This window comes from Anguilla rostrata, chromosome 4 (genome assembly GCF_018555375.3).
Source record: "Anguilla rostrata isolate EN2019 chromosome 4, ASM1855537v3, whole genome shotgun sequence".
In the NCBI taxonomy this organism is placed as follows: domain Eukaryota; kingdom Metazoa; phylum Chordata; class Actinopteri; order Anguilliformes; family Anguillidae; genus Anguilla; species Anguilla rostrata.
This window is the reverse complement of record NC_057936.1, coordinates 57,856,258-57,874,925: the sequence shown is the minus strand read 5'-3', so window position 1 is coordinate 57,874,925 and position 18,668 is coordinate 57,856,258. Positions and strand designations below refer to the sequence as shown.

The window sequence follows — 18,668 nt, the reverse complement described above, 5'->3', positions numbered from 1 at the left end:
ACAATATCCTGGGTAATTTCAGCAAACAATGAGTCACAGTTTTCCTCTATAGGACATGCACAAAGAAATGCATGTCTGTTTCTATACGTATGTCAAATTTGGAATGCCTCCATGAAATATTTTAAGCCATTCTGTCTTCACTACGCATGCGAGTTGAACAAATTAATTTGTTGCATTAGTTTTTGTCTGTAAGCTATCCTTTAAAAGCATTTTACAACCTTTTACACATCAGCAAAAAAAAAGTTTTTGAAGTTTACTGGCTGGGCTGTTACGTGCCTTAAAACATGAACCAATGACATTTTCTATGGCCAAACTAACAAATAGATAATCGCATCACCCATCAATCATGCTGAAAAGTTGCAAGGGTCAATATTGCGTTGCTGTGCAGCTGGACTTCGATGAACATGTGTGAAATGCAAGTGTTCTGTAGCAGGAAGATTTACACACACTCCCCCGACATGCACTGAGACACACACACAGACACACACTCCCCCAGAGAGAAAAAAAACACAGCACAATGCCCATGGAATAGCTTAATTCGACAGGCTGATTTACACCCGTCCTGCCCAGCACCTGCTCACATTGTTTCCCAGGATGGGGGAATCCTTTAAAGAGGGTAATAAAACAGGAATGCAGCTTCACAACAACCCCCCCCACCCCCACCCCCTCCTCCCATCCAAAAAAAATGAAAGATCCCTTTATATTTTGGAGGGAAATCACAGAGGATTATTGGTTGCATACGAGAGAATGTAACTAAATGAATAATAAACCACATTTAATAGGACCAGAATTGCATCACTGTGCATGCTTTGGTCACATGCTAAGGCACTCCGAGGTAAAACTCTTTAAGTTTTCCCACTTGTGGCTTTTAAACTGCCAGAGACCAGGAAAAGGCGCACGGCTGTGCGTGGAAGGGTTCCCAGTCAAAGCGGCTCCAGAAAGGCCGACGGTTCGGAGGGGTCCCTGCGGAGTCCCGTGTGCGTCTTTTGTCTCTTTCCGGCAGTTGCCTGGGGCCATATGGACGTCTGCCTCGGCGCGGTCTCTGACCCCCTCTGACGGGGCCCGCGAAGTCACGGAAAGAGTGAGGTCACCCATGTAGTGTTCAATCTGCCCAGGCCTCGGCTGCATTTCATTTCCGCTCGGCGCCCCGCTCTCCTTTACGCGGCATCTGACCCAGAGAGCAAAAAACCTGGCAACAGGCAGCTGCCTTCTGCATAATGCACAGGCCCTCCCCCCTCTTTAATATTAACCACCGGCTGTCACTAGTCAACCCTCTGGCTTTTTTTTTTTTTATTCTTCTTTTTTTTTTAAAACAGGCTCTTGACCTGAAATAGGCCTCCTTGACTGGGCAGAAGTCATTATCACATTCAAGGAAAAGGCAGGAGCTAAAATGCTAAAGAAACATAACCTAGTTGGAAGTGGACCTTTTTGTATGCAACATATTTGTCTAGAAAAGTTTATTGCAAATCAGTATGACAATTGATGTAGCTATCTCAGTGAATTTGAACTTATGAACTTATAACCTATGTGAGTTAAATTAGCAAATTCACATTTTCATCCCTCTGACAATAGCTTTTTTTAATTAAATTAATGAAATTCTTATCCCAGAAATATCTAATAGTCTACAATCTGCTTCCATTACTTTTTTTTACAGTTAGCCTTGTACTTCTCTCTTAGCTCAAAGCTAGTACAATGCAAATTCACTAAGAGCTACTGCAGTTTGGATCAATGACATTAATCAATAAAACGCCTGGATGTAATCCATCCTTTGTTTTGTTTTTTCATGCACATACTTAGACCAAGGTCATACCGCCATAAATTCAAACTGTATGCTATAATATGACTCTGTAAAGTATTTGAAGGAAACAGAAAGGGAACGAGCCGTGGATGGATTTCAATGTGACCTCACCTTGAAAAGAGATTGGAGATATGAAAGTGATTTTCACTTTCATATTCTAAAGCCTAAATGTGAAGTTTACCAAAAATGGATTACTAAAAATGCCATTTTAGAATGGCCATTCTCAAAAAAAATGTCATGGTTGCAGTTGATTTTTAGTGAAATACATATTTTATAAAGCAGTATGAACATTTAGCCTTTTACATCGACTAAAAGAAACTCAAGTTGTATTTGTCCACAGTTCAGTTGTCGTACTCTAGTGTTTTGTGTATAAACAGTTTAAACTGAAATAATATGAAATAATGGATTTATAAGTTAAGCTGTATCAAACTAAGTGGAGGGGGGGGGGGGGGGGGTATTGCAGGCGTTTAGAGTACAGATATTAGATTTCAGCAGAGGACTTGTCTTCCTCAGAGAGTAAACCCATGTCCTTCAGTATAACCTTCTCCAGGGCCAGGTAATCTTGATACTCCTTCTGGGCTTTCTCCTCGATCTGTTCCACCAGCATCTCTGGCACGACCGACTCCTGAGAGAGGAAAACAATCCAAATGAACTCTAATGAAACACACTCCCCCAACCCCCTCCACCTCAATTATCTAAAAGACAGTGTGATTGCTTTCAGGATGACTGTAGTTTTTCAAAACACAGCAAATACGCTGTTTCCAAGGCATCAAGCCTGGACTGATTGCAACCAACAGTAGTCATCTTAATGTTTTAGTTATTGTTGAACTGACGAAAAAGCTTGATGATGTTTGTTTTTTGATTTTAAAATTTCAATTTCAACCAACCAGCCATTCTAGGGAATCTCAGGAATACACACAGCTCTACAAATGGTAATCAGCTGTGTTTGTTTTATTTTTCAGTAAATTGTAAACAGGAATTTAGTTAGCGATATTTTACTTGCATGTAAATATTGTTGAGACGCTCATTAGCACATTCAGACCAGCAATAAAATCAATGTACTTATAGCAGAGTTAAGACATGGTGAGAACACGAAGACAAAGAACCTAGTGACTGAGCACCATGTTTTTCCTTTTTATTGTTTACCATTTTCTTCCTTAGCTCCTCAGCGTCCATCTCCCTCTTCTCTTTTGCTCTCATCTCCAGCTGCTTCTCAATGTAAATCAGCCTCTCCACCTCCCTCTCAAAGTATCTGCCCACATTGAGCTTCTGTTAGACCATCAAAAAATGTTCAATGTTAGTGATACAACCAGGACCAGGTAAGATTGATCATAAAATTGCCAAGTCAATAATGAACAGCAGTACAGCTGATTGATAAATCCACATGGTCAGCAAGCCCATGCAATGTTTGGATCTATAACACAGCCTTTAATTGATTGCAAACAATTAAATACCACTTTAGCAAGCTGAGGCTTCTAGACCCAGGTTGACATTGAGGATGCAATTCCATTTGAACAATAATCACAGAGGAAGGCGATATCTAGGAGATATCTTGATATGCATGCAAGGAACCGCCATAAATAATCAAACTACAGATGGTCTAGCTTTTAACTATAAAGTTGTTTGTTGGAGGTTATGCATGACGGAGCCTTCATTGACAGAAAAAAAATGACTGACCTCTTTGCTCTGAGGACTGCGAAGTGCCCATGGAATCTCTAGAATATGGACCGTGCCAAAATGATCAGAAACAGCCAAAAGGTGCTGTTTAGCTGGAAGAAAAACCCCACAGATATCAAGTAGTGCTTGTACGCAAGATGAGCTCATTTTACTATCGAGTAAGAGCATTTAAAGATGTTTCAGTGTTCATGTTTCAGCATGTGCCATGTGCCAAAAACTCTTTTAATAATCATGATCAACCATTGGGACCCCAAATGAAGTGACACACAGGATACTATCCAGGGCTTGATGCTGGTGATACGGGTGGTGCTGATGTTCTGGGTCTGTATCGGCTCGTGGGTCTTCTCCAAGAGGTCCCACACCTCGATGTTTCCATCCTCTTTCCCAATGAAGAACACTCCCGGTCTGGACAGGGACCAGTGTCCCACAGTGCCTCTCTTCGCTGCACAGGACACCTGAATGAGGGGTCCTTGCTGAAATGAAATCAGCAAGACTGGGATGAACCAAAGAGGCTTCAAATAAGCTTTACTATATAGGGGGAAAAAAGGTGATCAAGCACTGCATAAAGGTCAACACAAGAGTCTGAGGACTACTTTAGCAGGTATATTTCTGGCTTCCCAAGACAATTTAAATTGCATTCATTTAAAATGTTAAAAGGTATCCGACTGTTTTGTCACTCAAAATTCAATGTCTTAAGTTTGTTTCTACTTGTGTTCGCAAAGATTTACTCTTCTCAGTCACATTTTCCACACTAAATAAGGACAGAATGGCCTTTTAGAACACTAAATCAAACATACAATATTTATTGGCCTCTCAGCCCTGTATTTAGAACACAAGAAAAATAAAAAAGTTTATGAACCCATAATGGCAAAAAGTCACCTTCCACTATTGTGCTAAACTAGGTCAAATTGGAGCATTATTGTATAAACAAGGAGGAAGATCGCTCCTTGTTTATGTTGCCATGGGATGCCACATGTTCAATCAATGCCCAATCATTATTTAAAATCAATGCACATTAGGCTTATAGTCCACCAAACAACATGCATTGCATTTGCACAAGTGGATGCTTTGCGGGCAGAGATGCCCTTAAACTTGAAACAAAATACTAGCTTTTGTTTTATATGCATTTGTAGACAGATGGAACAATACTGGGAAGAACAATGTTCCCCCTGAGGGGTTTCATAAGGGAACGCCAAGGATACTAATCTTAACCTTTTCTTAATACTGCTCGAAAAACCAATATATTATTCTGCTCAAATGACGCTGCTACTTTAAGTCCACATGTGTCAAATTGGCCTGTGCTGCCAAAACATGCCAGTGCCTCCTCGGCCCTATTTAAAACTTGCTCACCAACTGTCTGCAAAAAGCAGCTTCCTTAAAACAGAGCTGATCGGAGTTTGACAGGTCCTGTAGAAGTCTATTGTAGGTTAATTTACCATGACCCCCTCCTTCCAGATGGCCAGAGTCCAGCCTCCCACGGTCAGGATTATGTCTTTGAAAAAAGGTGACCTCAGCACAGTGTTCACTGGGCCATCGTGTACAATGAAGCAGCGAGAGGGCTTGGCACCTGAGACAGGAAAGAGGTGTGAAATACGGGACAGCTGCGTGCTCGGGAAGATCTGGGGCGCTGAGCCTCGTCCAACCGAGCACAATGCCGCCAACGCAGCAGAAGTGTTTCCAGGAAAATGAGTGCGAGCGAAGCGGGTGCCTTGTGCCGGTAATGATCTGTTTAAATATTAAGCCAAAGTCTATGTGCCAGAACTCCGGTATCCGGATAATGATGCTGGAGGGGAACGAGTCTATATTCCATGGAAAACATTCTTGTGTTTATAGAGTACTTATGTCCTCACGATGAGAGCATAAATGGAATCACTGAATATAAATACCAAAGATCAATCAACCTAAAGGCTAAGAGTGAGTTTGAAATGAAACTAATTAATCGAGACTGTTAGGCCCATTTGCAGACTGGACTAGATCATCTGCACTAACAATGTAATACCCTTGAGAATCAGTCTTATTTGGGCAGTGTAAATGCAAAGTAAAATCCAATAAACTGATTATCCTCTGGCAGTATCTTAAATGGGCCCTCTAGCAGAATAAATTAGTTGCACAACACAAAGTAGTATTCTACAGTTTAATGTTAACATCCAATGCAATTTACTTACTGAACAGTCTTCCGGAGTCATTATCCTTTTCCATTTTCCAATCTGTATATATCAGTTCTCCATCCTGATGTTAAAACAGATTAAAAACACTTCAATAAAGTCTTTAGGAAAATGGCTTTGATTAGATATTACATGCATTTTAATTACATCACGTTGAAATTGATTTAACTAATTATTGATCAATTTCCGTATTTCAATTCTTGGTGTTTACTTTTCTCCCATAGCGGAATGTGCAATGCTAAAAGACCAACAGTACTTATAGGCCTCATCACTGCAACATCCTGTCAATTCAAGAGAGCACAGACAAGCATTCTTGTTCCTCTCAAGTGCGTTCTGTCAGCAATCTGTGGCTGGCAGGCACGGCTTTGTTGCAGGTAGACTGCAGCTGCGTGCTCGGCCAGAGAAGTCGCTGTACAGAACAGGGAAAACCCTGCTGACTGGCACCATCCTTCTGTGGGCAATGCTATGTGCAATCATGTGACTCTAGCAAGCTTAATATCTGTAATTGGCACTACATATTGTGCTCTCCCAAGGTTCAGAGATGGCTTGGACATACAGTATGAGATTAGGTGAAATGTCAATCAAAATCCATTTATGCAAAGATAGCTTTTCGTTTGGATGCTCAATTTATACTATTCCACTATACTCACCTCCATTCCAATATATAACTTGGTGCTGATATCCTCTAGTACTTTCAGTTGTTTGGCCGAAGGAACTCTCAGCCGTTCATACTCAACCTTTCCTTCAGAGTTCCCTACATTCTGATTAGATTTATCTGCAAAAAGTAAAACGTAAAGGTTTTACTACAGTGTAAGTGGTGATCACATATTTGTGCACTGCGATTGGTGATCTTGTGTCCTTGTGTTGAATACACTCATTTAAGTATATCCGTAATCATTCACTGTCACAAATTCCAGTTGAATTTATCTGTGGAGCAGCAATTCTCTAAACGTGATTGGTGTTACTCAGTAATGTTGCAAGGAATTGATGACTTTTGTTCCAAAAAGACCCACTGTCAAGAATGACACAGGTCTATTGCTCGCTCTGTTTAATCACACTAGTACTGCTTAGCAATTCCTACATCTAAAAAGCCTATCTTATGCTGTGACCTCTCCATGAACACTCATCTATCAGGGGAAACACGGGAGCTGATAAGCACATATAAATTAATATGGCAAAAAAAAAAAACATCCTTCAAACTGACCACTAATATCTGCTTGGATTTATTCCACAGCGTATCAATAACATCACTTCATCAAAGGCATATTAATGACAAAATAAAGCTCTTCAAAAAAAGCGGACTTCTTACCAAAGTGATAAACGTGAACATCATTTGGCCCAAGGGTCCAAATTAGTCAGCTGACAATTGACAATACCCTAAACCAAGGCCACCCTGTCTGAGCTTCTGCTTAATAAAAAACTGCATGAAACCGGAGAGGAGAGCCAGCCATGCCCTGCTGATCACGGCGCTCACTGATCCACAGTAGGGTCCCAGACAGAGGGCAGATTGAGCTCTCTCTCTCTCAGCCGCTGCCAACCTCCCTCCCCGGCCAGAGGCCGCGCGGCCTGGGGTCAGCGCTATCACGCACTCAATCTGGGGATCGCGCGCTCGCTGGACGCCCATCCCTGCCCTCCGGCCTCGGCGTTGCCCCGGCGACTCTTTCTCTGACGGAGGGACGGAAGAATGCTCACCGATGCCGCCGCCCGGCTGGTTCTCGCTGGAGTCCATCATACTGAATTTCAGAGGGCTATAATCACCGCTGGAGTCTATCTTCGGCAGATTGACCTGTTGAAGATTATTGGTCTTTATTGCCAGATTGTGAGAATTTATTCAATTAAACAAATAGATTATCAGAGCTCTACCTAAAACTGTATGAGAGCAACTTGCTATTACTCCATGCTGTATTCAGAGCCGTTTATGGGTTGTACTCAGCAAAAGATTTTTAACCACCTTTTTAACCACCCGAGCCAATGCACCAGGAGCATTGTAGTTGCAAAAGAAGCACCCGTCCAATGCATTTGCGTGTGAGCTAGTGACTATTTTCCACACAGTAATACAAGAAAGAACTGGTTGTAATCAGAGAAGAGCCCGAGGACAATTTGTAGCCTGCGGGGGAAACTGGCGCACTGATGGAAGGATCTAATGTGGCAGTAACCTAAGAATCCCTGGCTGATCCACACCCGCCCCACCTCTGGAAGGACAAGGTCAATTGTGGCCTGCCGCCGCAGACTCACGGTCAGAGTCAGCTAATGACACAGGCCAGGCACGAACGTCTCAGGCGCGGGCCGGTGCTCACGGGTAACACCGTCTGAGCCGAGGAGGCCTTAGGGAAATCGTTTTTGAGGCAGGCAGAGATTATTGGCTGCTGTACCCGGAACAGAGGCTTCCAGGACAGGTCCAAGTGCTTGAACGTGTTGGGAACGCCGTGCGGATTCTCCAGCGGGATCTCTTCTTTCTGCTTCTTGTCGGTGACGGACTGCGTGGCCGCCCTTGGAGCTCGGATATCCCAGAACATCACACAGCTAACCGACACACACACACACAGACATGACCAGAAACAAAAAAACACGTCACGTTTTGTTGACAAAAAAAATATTCAGAAGCATTGAATAGTGTTCACTTTAGCCTGAACAACACTTGAAAAGTAGGCTTCATACCAGTCAGGGGCACAAGTAAGAATCTGTACACACATCAGATTCTTGTTTTCTAAAGGTATCCCTGTTCTGGAGACCTAAACAAAGGAGAATATTGTAATTAGAATTCATAAGATTAGACTACATAAAAGACAACAAAACACAAGATGAATATGCACACTCTATAAAAGAACATTTTATTTTACAGTGAAGACACAGTGAAAATGAAAATGAGAGTATTTTACACTGACCCATCCCTACATCACCATAAAATGGTCAAACGCTACTTTAAAGGTGAATAAGTCTTGTGTTGGAAGCTTTTTAACTAGTGCACCTGATTTTAATGTCGTACCACAGAGCCTAAAGTTTCCCTGTCTGTTTTAACAGAAGCAACTTAAAAAAATTAAAAAAAACTTTGTACCAACTTAAAAAAAAAAGAAAAATTGTACCTAGTTATCCGAATCAAAGCTAGTCATAACTGGTTAGTTAACTAGCTGCCTGATAACTACCAAACTCAGCTAGCAAATAATGCATCATTAGTTTTATTGTCCTTTTAGTTTCCGCTAGGCCTCCAAACAATATAGAGCTGCTGCTCTCCATTTACACCTGCCATCATTTTCATTGGGTCTAGGGAAAAGGCGTTCAGTGCTACTATGCTGATCACAAAGGAAAGTTGGCTAACTGGGGATAATTATATTTTATTGGGAATTCATGTTCACCATATGTTCTATTCTTTCAAAATTGATGAAACTATTCCATATAGTGTTTTGTGTCTGTGAGGTTATGTTCACTCCCCAAGGTCCCCTTCATCACCGTTTGCTGTTGTTAACCAAATGACTGTCAGCTGACATAAAGGAGGCCTTTCTCTAGTGTGAACTCCACAACCCTCTCTGACCTCTCTGGTAGGAGGCTCATATTTACAGCCCCCAGATCCAGACCTGCCCATCACAATATTTTAAAAGCCTATTATGAATTTCACCTTTGACCCTGAAAGCAAAGCTTTCCGTGAGCCATTTTAGTTATCTGTTAATCGAGCTAAGAGTCCTGTCCAAGTCTGAAGTGGTTTTAGTCTAATTAGCTCCATAAATCCAGCAGCACTTCCATTTAAAAATGAGAGTGAAATCACTAAGGCGATGGGTTTACCCTTTTAACTCATTTGTGTAAATATTTGCGTGTAAAGTGGACATGAAGCATTAAACATGTCATATTTTAAATTCCTGGTAGCCTGTGTCTGCATTACATCGGAGAGCTATCACAGTGGACAGCTAAATGGACCCTATAGAATATTTCATTTACACTGAAACCAGTCCTGACATCTGCATGATTTTTATGTCTAGGCTTAATTTCATTTTAATTTATGAAAACCTGCAACCTCAAACACTTATATTAAACATGCAAACACAAATATGAATACAGAAATCTTGAACCAGATACACATGCACTGGTTTCTTCATACACCTTTGGCTCCTAGTGTCCAGGCTTTTCGTACCTCAAAGTAGTCTGGCAGCCATTGTACATCAGTAATTGGTGCTTTGTGGCTATTCTCTATGCCTGAAACAGCACAGTAGCGCATTACAGGAGTTTCATTTGCTTGTTTATCTTCAAAGCCTGGCTGTAAAGTCAAATACACAGAGATTGCAGGAAACATTAGTTATGCATTCAAACTCAAACTGCTTCAATAACATGGCTTAAATTCTTCTTTAGATTTCAATTAATTTGTGTGGTAATAAGTAAGCTGCAAGCCATTTTAATGTATCTATTTGTACATGCTTTGTTGTCTTTTTTTCTGATTTCAATAAGGCCTTATTCAAGCATTCATTGAATCGAACTGTGAATGTCTGAAGAGTACAATAATATAAAATCTAATTTGTATTAATATTTCAAACGTGAACAAGTGGGTTTTCAATTACAGACCAGCTAATGCTTTCTTCCTCTCAAAACATCAATAACTTGTCTATGGGGACAGGGCTGAAAACCAGCAGGATTACTTTGGCTAGCTTGACAGCAGTATCGAATCGGATGGTTCCAGGGCATAATATACAGTATATCTCTGATAAGAATGGCAGCACATACAGTACCTACTACTTACGAAGTGTTAGTAATTTGGCAGCAAAAAACCCAGAGATGGGAGTCCGAATTTATAAGCATATTCTTGCTAAACTACCCAGTGTAGCAATATGAAATATTTAGCATGTAAATATAAACAATGTGGCTTGTTTTTGCCGCATTATTAAAGTCCAGGTGAGATTAAATGATATAACCTGATATAACAGCTATTCTACATCTCTACTATTCACACACTGAACCAGCTATAAAAACAGAACCTTAAGTTGTTGTACTGTGTTCTATAGGTGGTAATGGCAAACTATTTTTAACGGTCTAATCTGTCTGTCGCATCAGCCTTGTTTCACAGGTGGTCTGGATTCAAAGGCAGCGTTGCTTGGGAACCTGACGTCAGACTTTGTCCGACCATCACCTGTAAAATCTTGGACACATACAATGATCATGGTGCCCCGAATATGATATAAAATACAAACTGTACTGATAAAATCCACAGTGTAATGCATTTAATATTAAATTGAAGGGAGTTTGACACAAACGTGGTGCTGATCTTGTATACACAAACAAATTATCTACGGTGAAAACATGATAGTGTACTATGACAAGATCCTAGCTGCATAACAGCAAGAGAGCAGCATGCTGCTAAGTCTTATGTAAACTTCAGGGAATAAACAGTGACAGCTAGGTTTCTGCAGGTTGTCTTACCAGTAGAAAGAGGCCTCAAATGCAGTAATTAAAAGATGAGGATTTTAAAAAATTAATTACAAGCTACTGTCTCAGTTTCCTCAAATCGCAACAATATACGACAACCAAATTATTATAAAACATTTATTTACATTTACCCCTTGTATTCTGTGAGGAGGGGAAAAAGATGAACAACAACAAGAACAGCCACAGTCAATAGATTTTCTTTTAAAAAATGATTTCAGTTCCTGGCAGCTATACTCACTAAAGTATTCGTGTTTGCAGAGGCGCTGCCTGCCCCTCCAGTGCGTGCGGTTTGCAGTCGTTCTGCGTAGGCCGATATGTCCCACAGGGCAACCTGGGACCACAACACAATGACTATTTCAGACGGCCGACTCCATTTCAAAGGCCCTGTTGCCATTACTCATCAAAACCTCGCGCTCCCTCCATTTTACACGAAGAGCATTTCACTGTTCTGCTTCGGTGGCATTCTGGCATTAACTTTACACACACACACACACACACACGCGAAAAAAGACCTTGAAAAGAAAATGTGTTCATCCTAGCACGCCTGAGACTGAAGGGAACCACATTCTTGGGGAGGTTACATAACACCGCTTCATAAGAAAAAGCGTCCGTCTGGTGAAAGTCAGAAGGGCACTGAAAAGGAGAGTCAACACCTGTCCATTCATGCAGCCGCCGACGATTATGTCGGGATCGGAAGGGCAGAACTGAAAGGAGTGGACATCGTCCGGGCACTCCAGCACCAACTGCGGGAGACAAAGCCATCAGATCGCTGCGTGACAAAGCAGTGCTTACTATTACCTGTTTTCAATCTTTTCTGCGTCAACTGGTTTCTTGTGTTTCATGGTAGTTAATTTAATTTGGATATTTGTTCTGTAATTTACTGCATCCCTGCAAAGTTCACGCATCAATGATCCTGTTGTATTACATTCAAATCTAATCAAAAGTCAATATTAAGTTATTGCATTCTGCAAAACCAGTGATGTGCTTTTAAGTAATGGCCGTTCTACATGGACTCTTCAGACTTCATCTTTATTTTTAAAGACTCTCAAACAGACAAAGTTGAGACTGAAAAAATTAGTTGTAACCTGTCAGTGTGGATTTAAAGAGTGGAGGAAAATGAAAGAGGAGATTTCAGCATACCTGGGGGTTAAGGGGATCAGAGAAGTTCCAGAAGAGAATGAGAGAAGGGTTTAGAAGCAGCTTAGTTGAGTCATTGATCCTCTCTTCAAAGGACAGCCTCTCTGTTAGTGCTACTGCGATCACCCCTGTCATAACCACATCACAGAGACCAAACCATAAGATCGAAGACTTCGCCCTGTCAACTCCGCTCCAATTTTTGAATTCTGTGGTTATCCCCATTCCCATTCCAATTGAGGAGTCAAGTGTTGCAATAGCTTGACTCCCACACCACAGACTCTACAGTTCTCAAATAGACTGTTTAAAAGAACCATAAAACAATATAAATCGTCTGGCTAACTTGATTGCATTTATATTACATGTTTATCATGTAGTTGTTCGCAGTGAAGTAGGAACACTGTGAATGTACTAACCAACAACAGTACAAAACAGTTCACTGAAGCAGTTTAAGTCAGGACAGCTACATTACTCAAGGCTTCTGCAGCCAGTGCCTAAACTAGGATTCAAACCTGCAGCCTTCTTGAACCAAATGCTTTTCCTTAACCAAACAGGCCAAACTTGTGTACCTGAGTCCCTTTCATTTTCAATTCTTTGTTCCAGGTAATCCTTAACGATTTAATTGCCCCTAAGCAGTAGGACCCAATAGTGCTGAATGATAACCATGATTCACAGGTCACACCAATGCCCCAGGGCCTGTAGTGCACTGAAGGTGATGGGGTGCTGTCTTACCGCTGATGGTGGGGTGCCAGTTCATGTAGCTGACGGTCTTCTCCTTGCTGAACTTCAGATCTGTGAAGGACTGATATTCCTTTAAGTGGGTGTCAGTTTTCCCCCCAAAAATGACATCCTCTTCGGTGAGTGCCCGCCAGTCATCGAAGAACACGTCCATGATCTCATTCTGCTGGAGTGCGATCTCAAATCTGTCCAGTGGAAACAAGGCCATGTCCAAACAACCAACAGGTTCACCAGTGTACAAAACAGGCAGTGTATAACATTTGAACAAATACAGGCTTATATTTCATTTGAACCTGTCTTCTGCAACAGAAATGACACCACTGCATAGTAATGATATTGATGATTATGAAGCTGTTTAAGGAAAGGGTTTTGCAGTGTGCTTTGTAATGCATACCTTACTAAGGTTCACAGAATGATTAATATACTTCATGGAGGTTACAGTTCAGTTAGTAACGAAAATGAATCTGCTTGCAAGCATAGTTCCTGAAACATGCATGTTACCCAATATTTGCCAACAAGTCATAATATGTCAACCAGAAATAAGTATTACCTTGAGGCAACCAAATTGACAAAATTCTTAAGGTTTTCAGAATTCATGCAATTTTCTTTTTCTTCTGCTGTGAACTCTCTGGGTTCATACTGTGTATACATATTCCTTGGATATTTCCTAAAAGACACAGTTGTTATAATTTCATTTAAAATGACAAATCTGCTCTCAAATTACAGGGTATATGGCTCTATCAAACAATACTTCCGTTTTGAATTTGAATTTTAATGTATTAAGACATAGTATGTTCAGTTTATAATTTCCCTTAATTAAAATAAATGAGAGGCCTGGAATAACAATACACAATTATTTCATCACAGGAGAGTAGCAAGCGACAATTCTAATATGCCCTCTAAGACATTCCAGTACATACTTTAATATTATGTATATGCTTTGAACACACTGTACATTATTAGGTTAAATAAATCAGAATTTGTAGCTTAGAATATTCACCATGCAGTCTGAGTGCTGGAACTCTTGAGGCTGGGAACAGCCTGTATCCCAGTGCTTCTCTCCAGCATCTGAATGCTGAAGTTTTTGTCTTGGTAGGGCATGCATTCCATGTGCCCGTGCGGGGTCTCTGAGGCGTTGCGATCTGAGAACACGACAGGAGCTCCGAATTCCCTGCGCACTCTGGAGATCTTGTATTTTAACTGAATGGGACACAGAAGGGCACTGAAACCCTCTGCTCACACAGCTGAAAGGTAACTGGAACCACGTTGGACAGAAACCGAAACAGCTGATTATCTAAATATTATTTGAAGGGTATTTGGACGACAAGTTCATTCCAGAAGAACAGATATTTCCAAAAAGATTTTGACATTTGAAGGCAAAAGCTGCCGAATTTAGTTAGTATCGTTATGTATGGTTTTCCATCTAAAATGGTCTTTGAAACATTACTAGCATCAGATGTGGACAAAATACTTTGTGGGACAATAATTCTAAAACAAAAAAAGGACAAAACTTGCTTTGATTTATACCCACAATTGTTATAAAATGCAAATAATGTCATTTTCAACAAGGCTTCACATTATGTTCAAATGTCCCTTATTAAGAGCCTCCAGAGGGAAATTTATTTGCAAGTACGTCACTGATCCAGAAGGATATATTAGGTGGATATACTGGAGATGTTTTTACCCTTGATCTGGTGTCCACTACAGACTCCTCCTCGATCTCCTGCTCGCTGCCCAGGGATACCCATGGCTTGGGTTCCGGCGTCTTGCATATGAAGGAATCTAGCAACTCGTCCTCCAGGGCCTGCTCATCTACTGATACTGGAGGCTGCAAACAACCTTCAGACGTTTAAGCATCTTTCCGTAACAAGAGCACAAACTGCTGACAGACAACTCAATGTCCCGAACCAAATTACTATCAGATGTTTCACTTCAAAAGTTCTATTTTTAAACATGATTGCTGTTTGGCAACATCCCACCCTGTGGCGATCTGAAGCCAAAAACACATGGTAAAACCAAATCAAGTGCAAATGGGACAGATGGGGAAGCTGGAGCAAAAAGCAACATTTTAAAACATGTAATTTGTGCAGCATGATCCCCATTCACAACTCTAAATGATCACAGTAATAAAGGATTACATTTTATTGTTTACAATACAATCTTTGCCGTTATTTCACATTTATATTTTATGATACTACCACATTACAGTTGGCCAATGGGGGGACCCTGAGATTCAACAGTGAGAACTGGGACACTGCTTTGTTTTTCCTTTATATACTGTCCAACATACCAATTTTATCACAGAAAATATCATCTGTATTCAGTTAAGTGAATAATGTTGTGAATATTAAATATCACAATATTTACAGAACACATATGTGCATATTTACAGGGAAAACAAAAATAGAGGAGTAATTTTAACTCCACTATAAATAATTTTGACAGCAGCGAATCCTTTCCATAAACAAGAATGCTTTGAAGATAACGAATCGCCTTACATTAAGGACTCTTTCTTTGGCTTCTTCCGTTAAAACAAGATAGAAGCTCTGCCCGTAGGTGAAATCTCTGTCAAAGACCAGTAAGAGTTCATCAGCTGGATAGTTCTGCAGTCAATACAAAAGAAATTCAATGTTAGATTCAAAAAAACAGAAAGGGATAATCAACTTTCATTTTGCAGTGGTTGCGGTATTGCATACATACAACAGAACACAGAGCAATAAAGCTATAACTTTATAAAGCAATAAAAGTTTATACTCATTAGGTTAGAGAATCAGACAGCGTAGACTATCCGCGTTATCGTCCGTGTTATCACAGGACGATTCTCCTGATGTTTAAACAGGTCTTTCCCAGTCAGACAATAAGAGGAGGGATATGAATTGAGCTGAAGCACTCTGAGCGGGATCAGTAAGGCTGCAGGCCCGTCTTTCCTGTGGCTGAAACGCTAAACTCTATGGATGTACATTGCAGCTTCAGAATGTTGTGGAAGTGTTCTGAAACAGGGAGGAGAAATGACTCACCAGCACCACCTGCTTGACGGGGTGGAAATCGGACACCGCGGCCCTCTTCTTCATGTCCTGCTTGATGTCCTCCTTTTTGAGGAATTTGAAGGGGTTGTCCTTGGTGACGTCCTCGTCGGCGCGGCATTCAAAGAGCTCCTGTGTCGCGGCGGTGATCACCATGGGGAAGATGTCGTTTGGCACACCTAGTGGTAGTCATTTCACATGAGTGAGGAGCATATGATAAACTGTCTAGCATTAGTATTACAGCTTCCCAGCACTGGGCCATGGGTCTATCTGACATTAAATACAAAGAGGCTTCTGCACTTCTATAGTCACAACTATGAGGTCCACCTGTTAACAATGGCTGTTCTAGTGGCCCATACAGTACTCTACAGTGTTAACCAGTACAAAGCAGTGCTCTGCCATGGTTAATTGTCAAGCAGTGAACATAAAGTACTGAAAACGGGGAAGTGAAGATTTTAAACATTTATTTTGGGAGGAAATACATGTATAATTGGAGAATCATTAGTAAAGTACATTATTACTGAGAATAAGTTATAGCTCAGTACTTGTATTACTTATTTTTTAACGTCTGTTGGTTCATCTTCATGAAGCATATGAGTAATTTTGGAGGGCACTGTATATTTATAATGGAATCCTGAGGGGAAACAAATGACATTACATGAAACAATTGAAGCAATTCCCTTTTTCCAAAATATTCTGCACAAAATCAACTTTTATAAGTTTAGCAACCAATCCAATTCAACCACTACTAAGTTCTTTGCTCGATAGCACACTACACAGAGCTGACAAAGATCTGCACTACCTGCTTACTGATGGGAATAACCAGTGTGATTTTCGCTTGTTTGTAAACATGCTATTTATGACTACATTAAGTCCAAAAAGGACAACAACATTCAGGCTTCGGCCCTTAGAAAACCATTGCAGACAGATGTGCAGCATACAGACCTAAACCAAACTTTTCAATAGAGCACTTGCCATAGTAAACACAGCGTTGTATAATTACAGTTCACATTACACTGGTCGCCTCTTCAAAGCTTTTCAACGAGATTGCTGAAGAGATCCAGAAAGCACTGAAGTTATATTCAGTAACCACTTCCAAAGAGGGTGTGTCATCCGTTTTATAAACCATGAGAAAGAACAGTGTCAGTGTCAGAGTAGATCAAGTGCTTACTCCATATAAAAATGCGGACTTAGTGTTGACTCCTACAAACACATGCTTTTCTTATCATGCACTCAATCCAGTGCAACTACTTAATTATCTGAACATGTGCCTACATTAGCGCTACTTATTTTACAACTAATTTTCAATGATGTTGAATAAATTACTATGTTTCTTACGCTTATTCAAATTGCCATTATATGAGGACACTGTAGAGAAGTGAAGCTCCTCATGAAACTATATGGTTTAAACACTGTCATGAAGTACCACATGCCCACAGGTTTTACAACAGTTAACTGTGAATAACATCAAAGCACAAGTTTTTACCTGATGAAAATAACAGTAAATCTTACCAGAGTCATCAACACTTCCAACAGATGAGCGATCATTCCTTTTGTCTAAAATACATATAAACAAACTTTTAAAAAAATGTGTACATCTACAAACACTACATTTAGACATTACACAATCCAACAATCTATATGTAATAGTATACACGGTTCAATTATTATTTAATTACAAATTAAGTTCATTGTCAACCTTACCTTTCGATTTCACACTGGCCTTACTGCTTGCCCTACTTGCTGAGCCCTTTGACTTCTTTGGAGCCATTTCTGACGAAGCTGTTTTCCTACAATGTTAGCACAAATGTGAATTAAGTTCAAATCGTTAAGGGCCTCTAGAATATAAAACTTAAAAGAACTTTGAGCTTGTTGATGATGTGTGCTGATTCCCTGCAATATGAAATTTCACCATTTCCAAAACTTCCAAACGTTATGGAGCCAGTCAAGGTATCGTTAAGCACTTGGCGACATCTGGCGGATACCAAATATTCATGAAGGCGTTTTTTTAACGACCAACTATGCAATGTGCTCTCCTGTTGTAACTCGCTATTTTACATTAATATGTCTATGAATTCATAGTGTAGATTGCAGAATAATATAGACTAGTAAGAGGAAGCTAGCGAGTACTTTAATAGTCAGAAATCTATACCGTTACTGCGCTAACGTTAACTTCACTGTGCTGCATTCTGCCATTTGTTCTGTGATAGTTTACATAACGTTAACTCTCGGCATACTACTAGGCAACGTTAGTTTGTGTCACTACGCCAATGGCAAAATAATAGGTTAATAAATGCGTATGAATAATTTTGACTGAAGTACTAATACACGAACCTGAATGTTATGGAAAACTATCGTTATGCACCGAAAACATTAACTAGATTATAGCTATGATAGACTAGATAGCTAACACGTACCACTAGTGAGCTATTTCTCACAAAACTGACACTGACCTCTTTGGGGACCTTTCTGGGTAATACAACACATGTATAAAATCACGTCTTAACTCACCTACTTTACTTTTCCCACATTACAGAAATTGCAGTTATTTTGCTAACGTAGCTAATCAGCAAATAAACTCTAACAAGTTTCCGGCGTCAACAGTGTTGCTAATGGTTACAGACGGACACTTTTCAGATCCAATTATACTGCCTGGTGTGAGCCTCGCGTCTTCTCTTTCTTTTTTGGTCACGCCTACACCCTCTTAAAGGGTGTCGATAACGGTGG

The 18,668-nt window shown here is 40.5% G+C and overlaps 1 protein-coding gene across 2 annotated transcripts; it reads right to left on the bottom strand.

Moving 5' to 3' along the window:
• Positions 1-1,331: 1,331 nt before the first annotated feature.
• dnai3 (dynein axonemal intermediate chain 3) lies at positions 1,332-18,593 on the bottom strand. 2 transcript variants are annotated; one of them, XM_064333466.1, is made up of 23 exons: positions 18,453-18,593; positions 17,646-17,731; positions 17,454-17,498; positions 15,936-16,120; positions 15,417-15,521; positions 14,603-14,746; positions 13,919-14,118; positions 13,469-13,585; positions 12,913-13,103; positions 12,187-12,311; positions 11,700-11,789; positions 11,285-11,377; positions 9,764-9,886; positions 8,299-8,372; positions 8,013-8,163; positions 7,333-7,426; positions 6,291-6,415; positions 5,641-5,704; positions 4,912-5,042; positions 3,744-3,948; positions 3,476-3,567; positions 2,945-3,067; positions 1,332-2,423 (listed from the first exon to the last, which is right to left on the bottom strand). In XM_064333466.1, the coding sequence occupies exons 2-23, from the start codon at positions 17,710-17,712 to the stop codon at positions 2,280-2,282; spliced, it is 2,688 nt and encodes an 895-aa protein (XP_064189536.1). In that variant the 5' UTR covers positions 17,713-17,731; positions 18,453-18,593; the 3' UTR covers positions 1,332-2,279. The 2 variants fall into 2 exon arrangements, with proteins under 2 accessions (XP_064189536.1, XP_064189537.1); XM_064333467.1 differs by having other exon boundaries at positions 17,646-17,723; positions 18,453-18,576.
• Positions 18,594-18,668: the final 75 nt, after the last annotated feature.

What these genes read in the sequence shown, in the direction of transcription:
- dnai3 (XM_064333466.1), bottom strand. Translation starts at nt 17,712, where the DNA reads ATGGCTCCAAAGAAGTCAAAGGGCTCAGCAAGTAGGGCAAGCAGTAAG. An exon ending in GGCTGCCAGACTACTTTGAG is followed by an intron (nt 8,373 to 9,763) that starts GTACGAAAAGCC and finishes TCCTTTGTTTAG; the next exon opens with GTCTCCAGAACAGGGATACC. An exon ending in TCTGGAAGGAGGGGGTCATG is followed by an intron (nt 3,949 to 4,911) that starts GTAAATTAACCT and finishes ATTTCATTTCAG; the next exon opens with CAAGGACCCCTCATTCAGGT.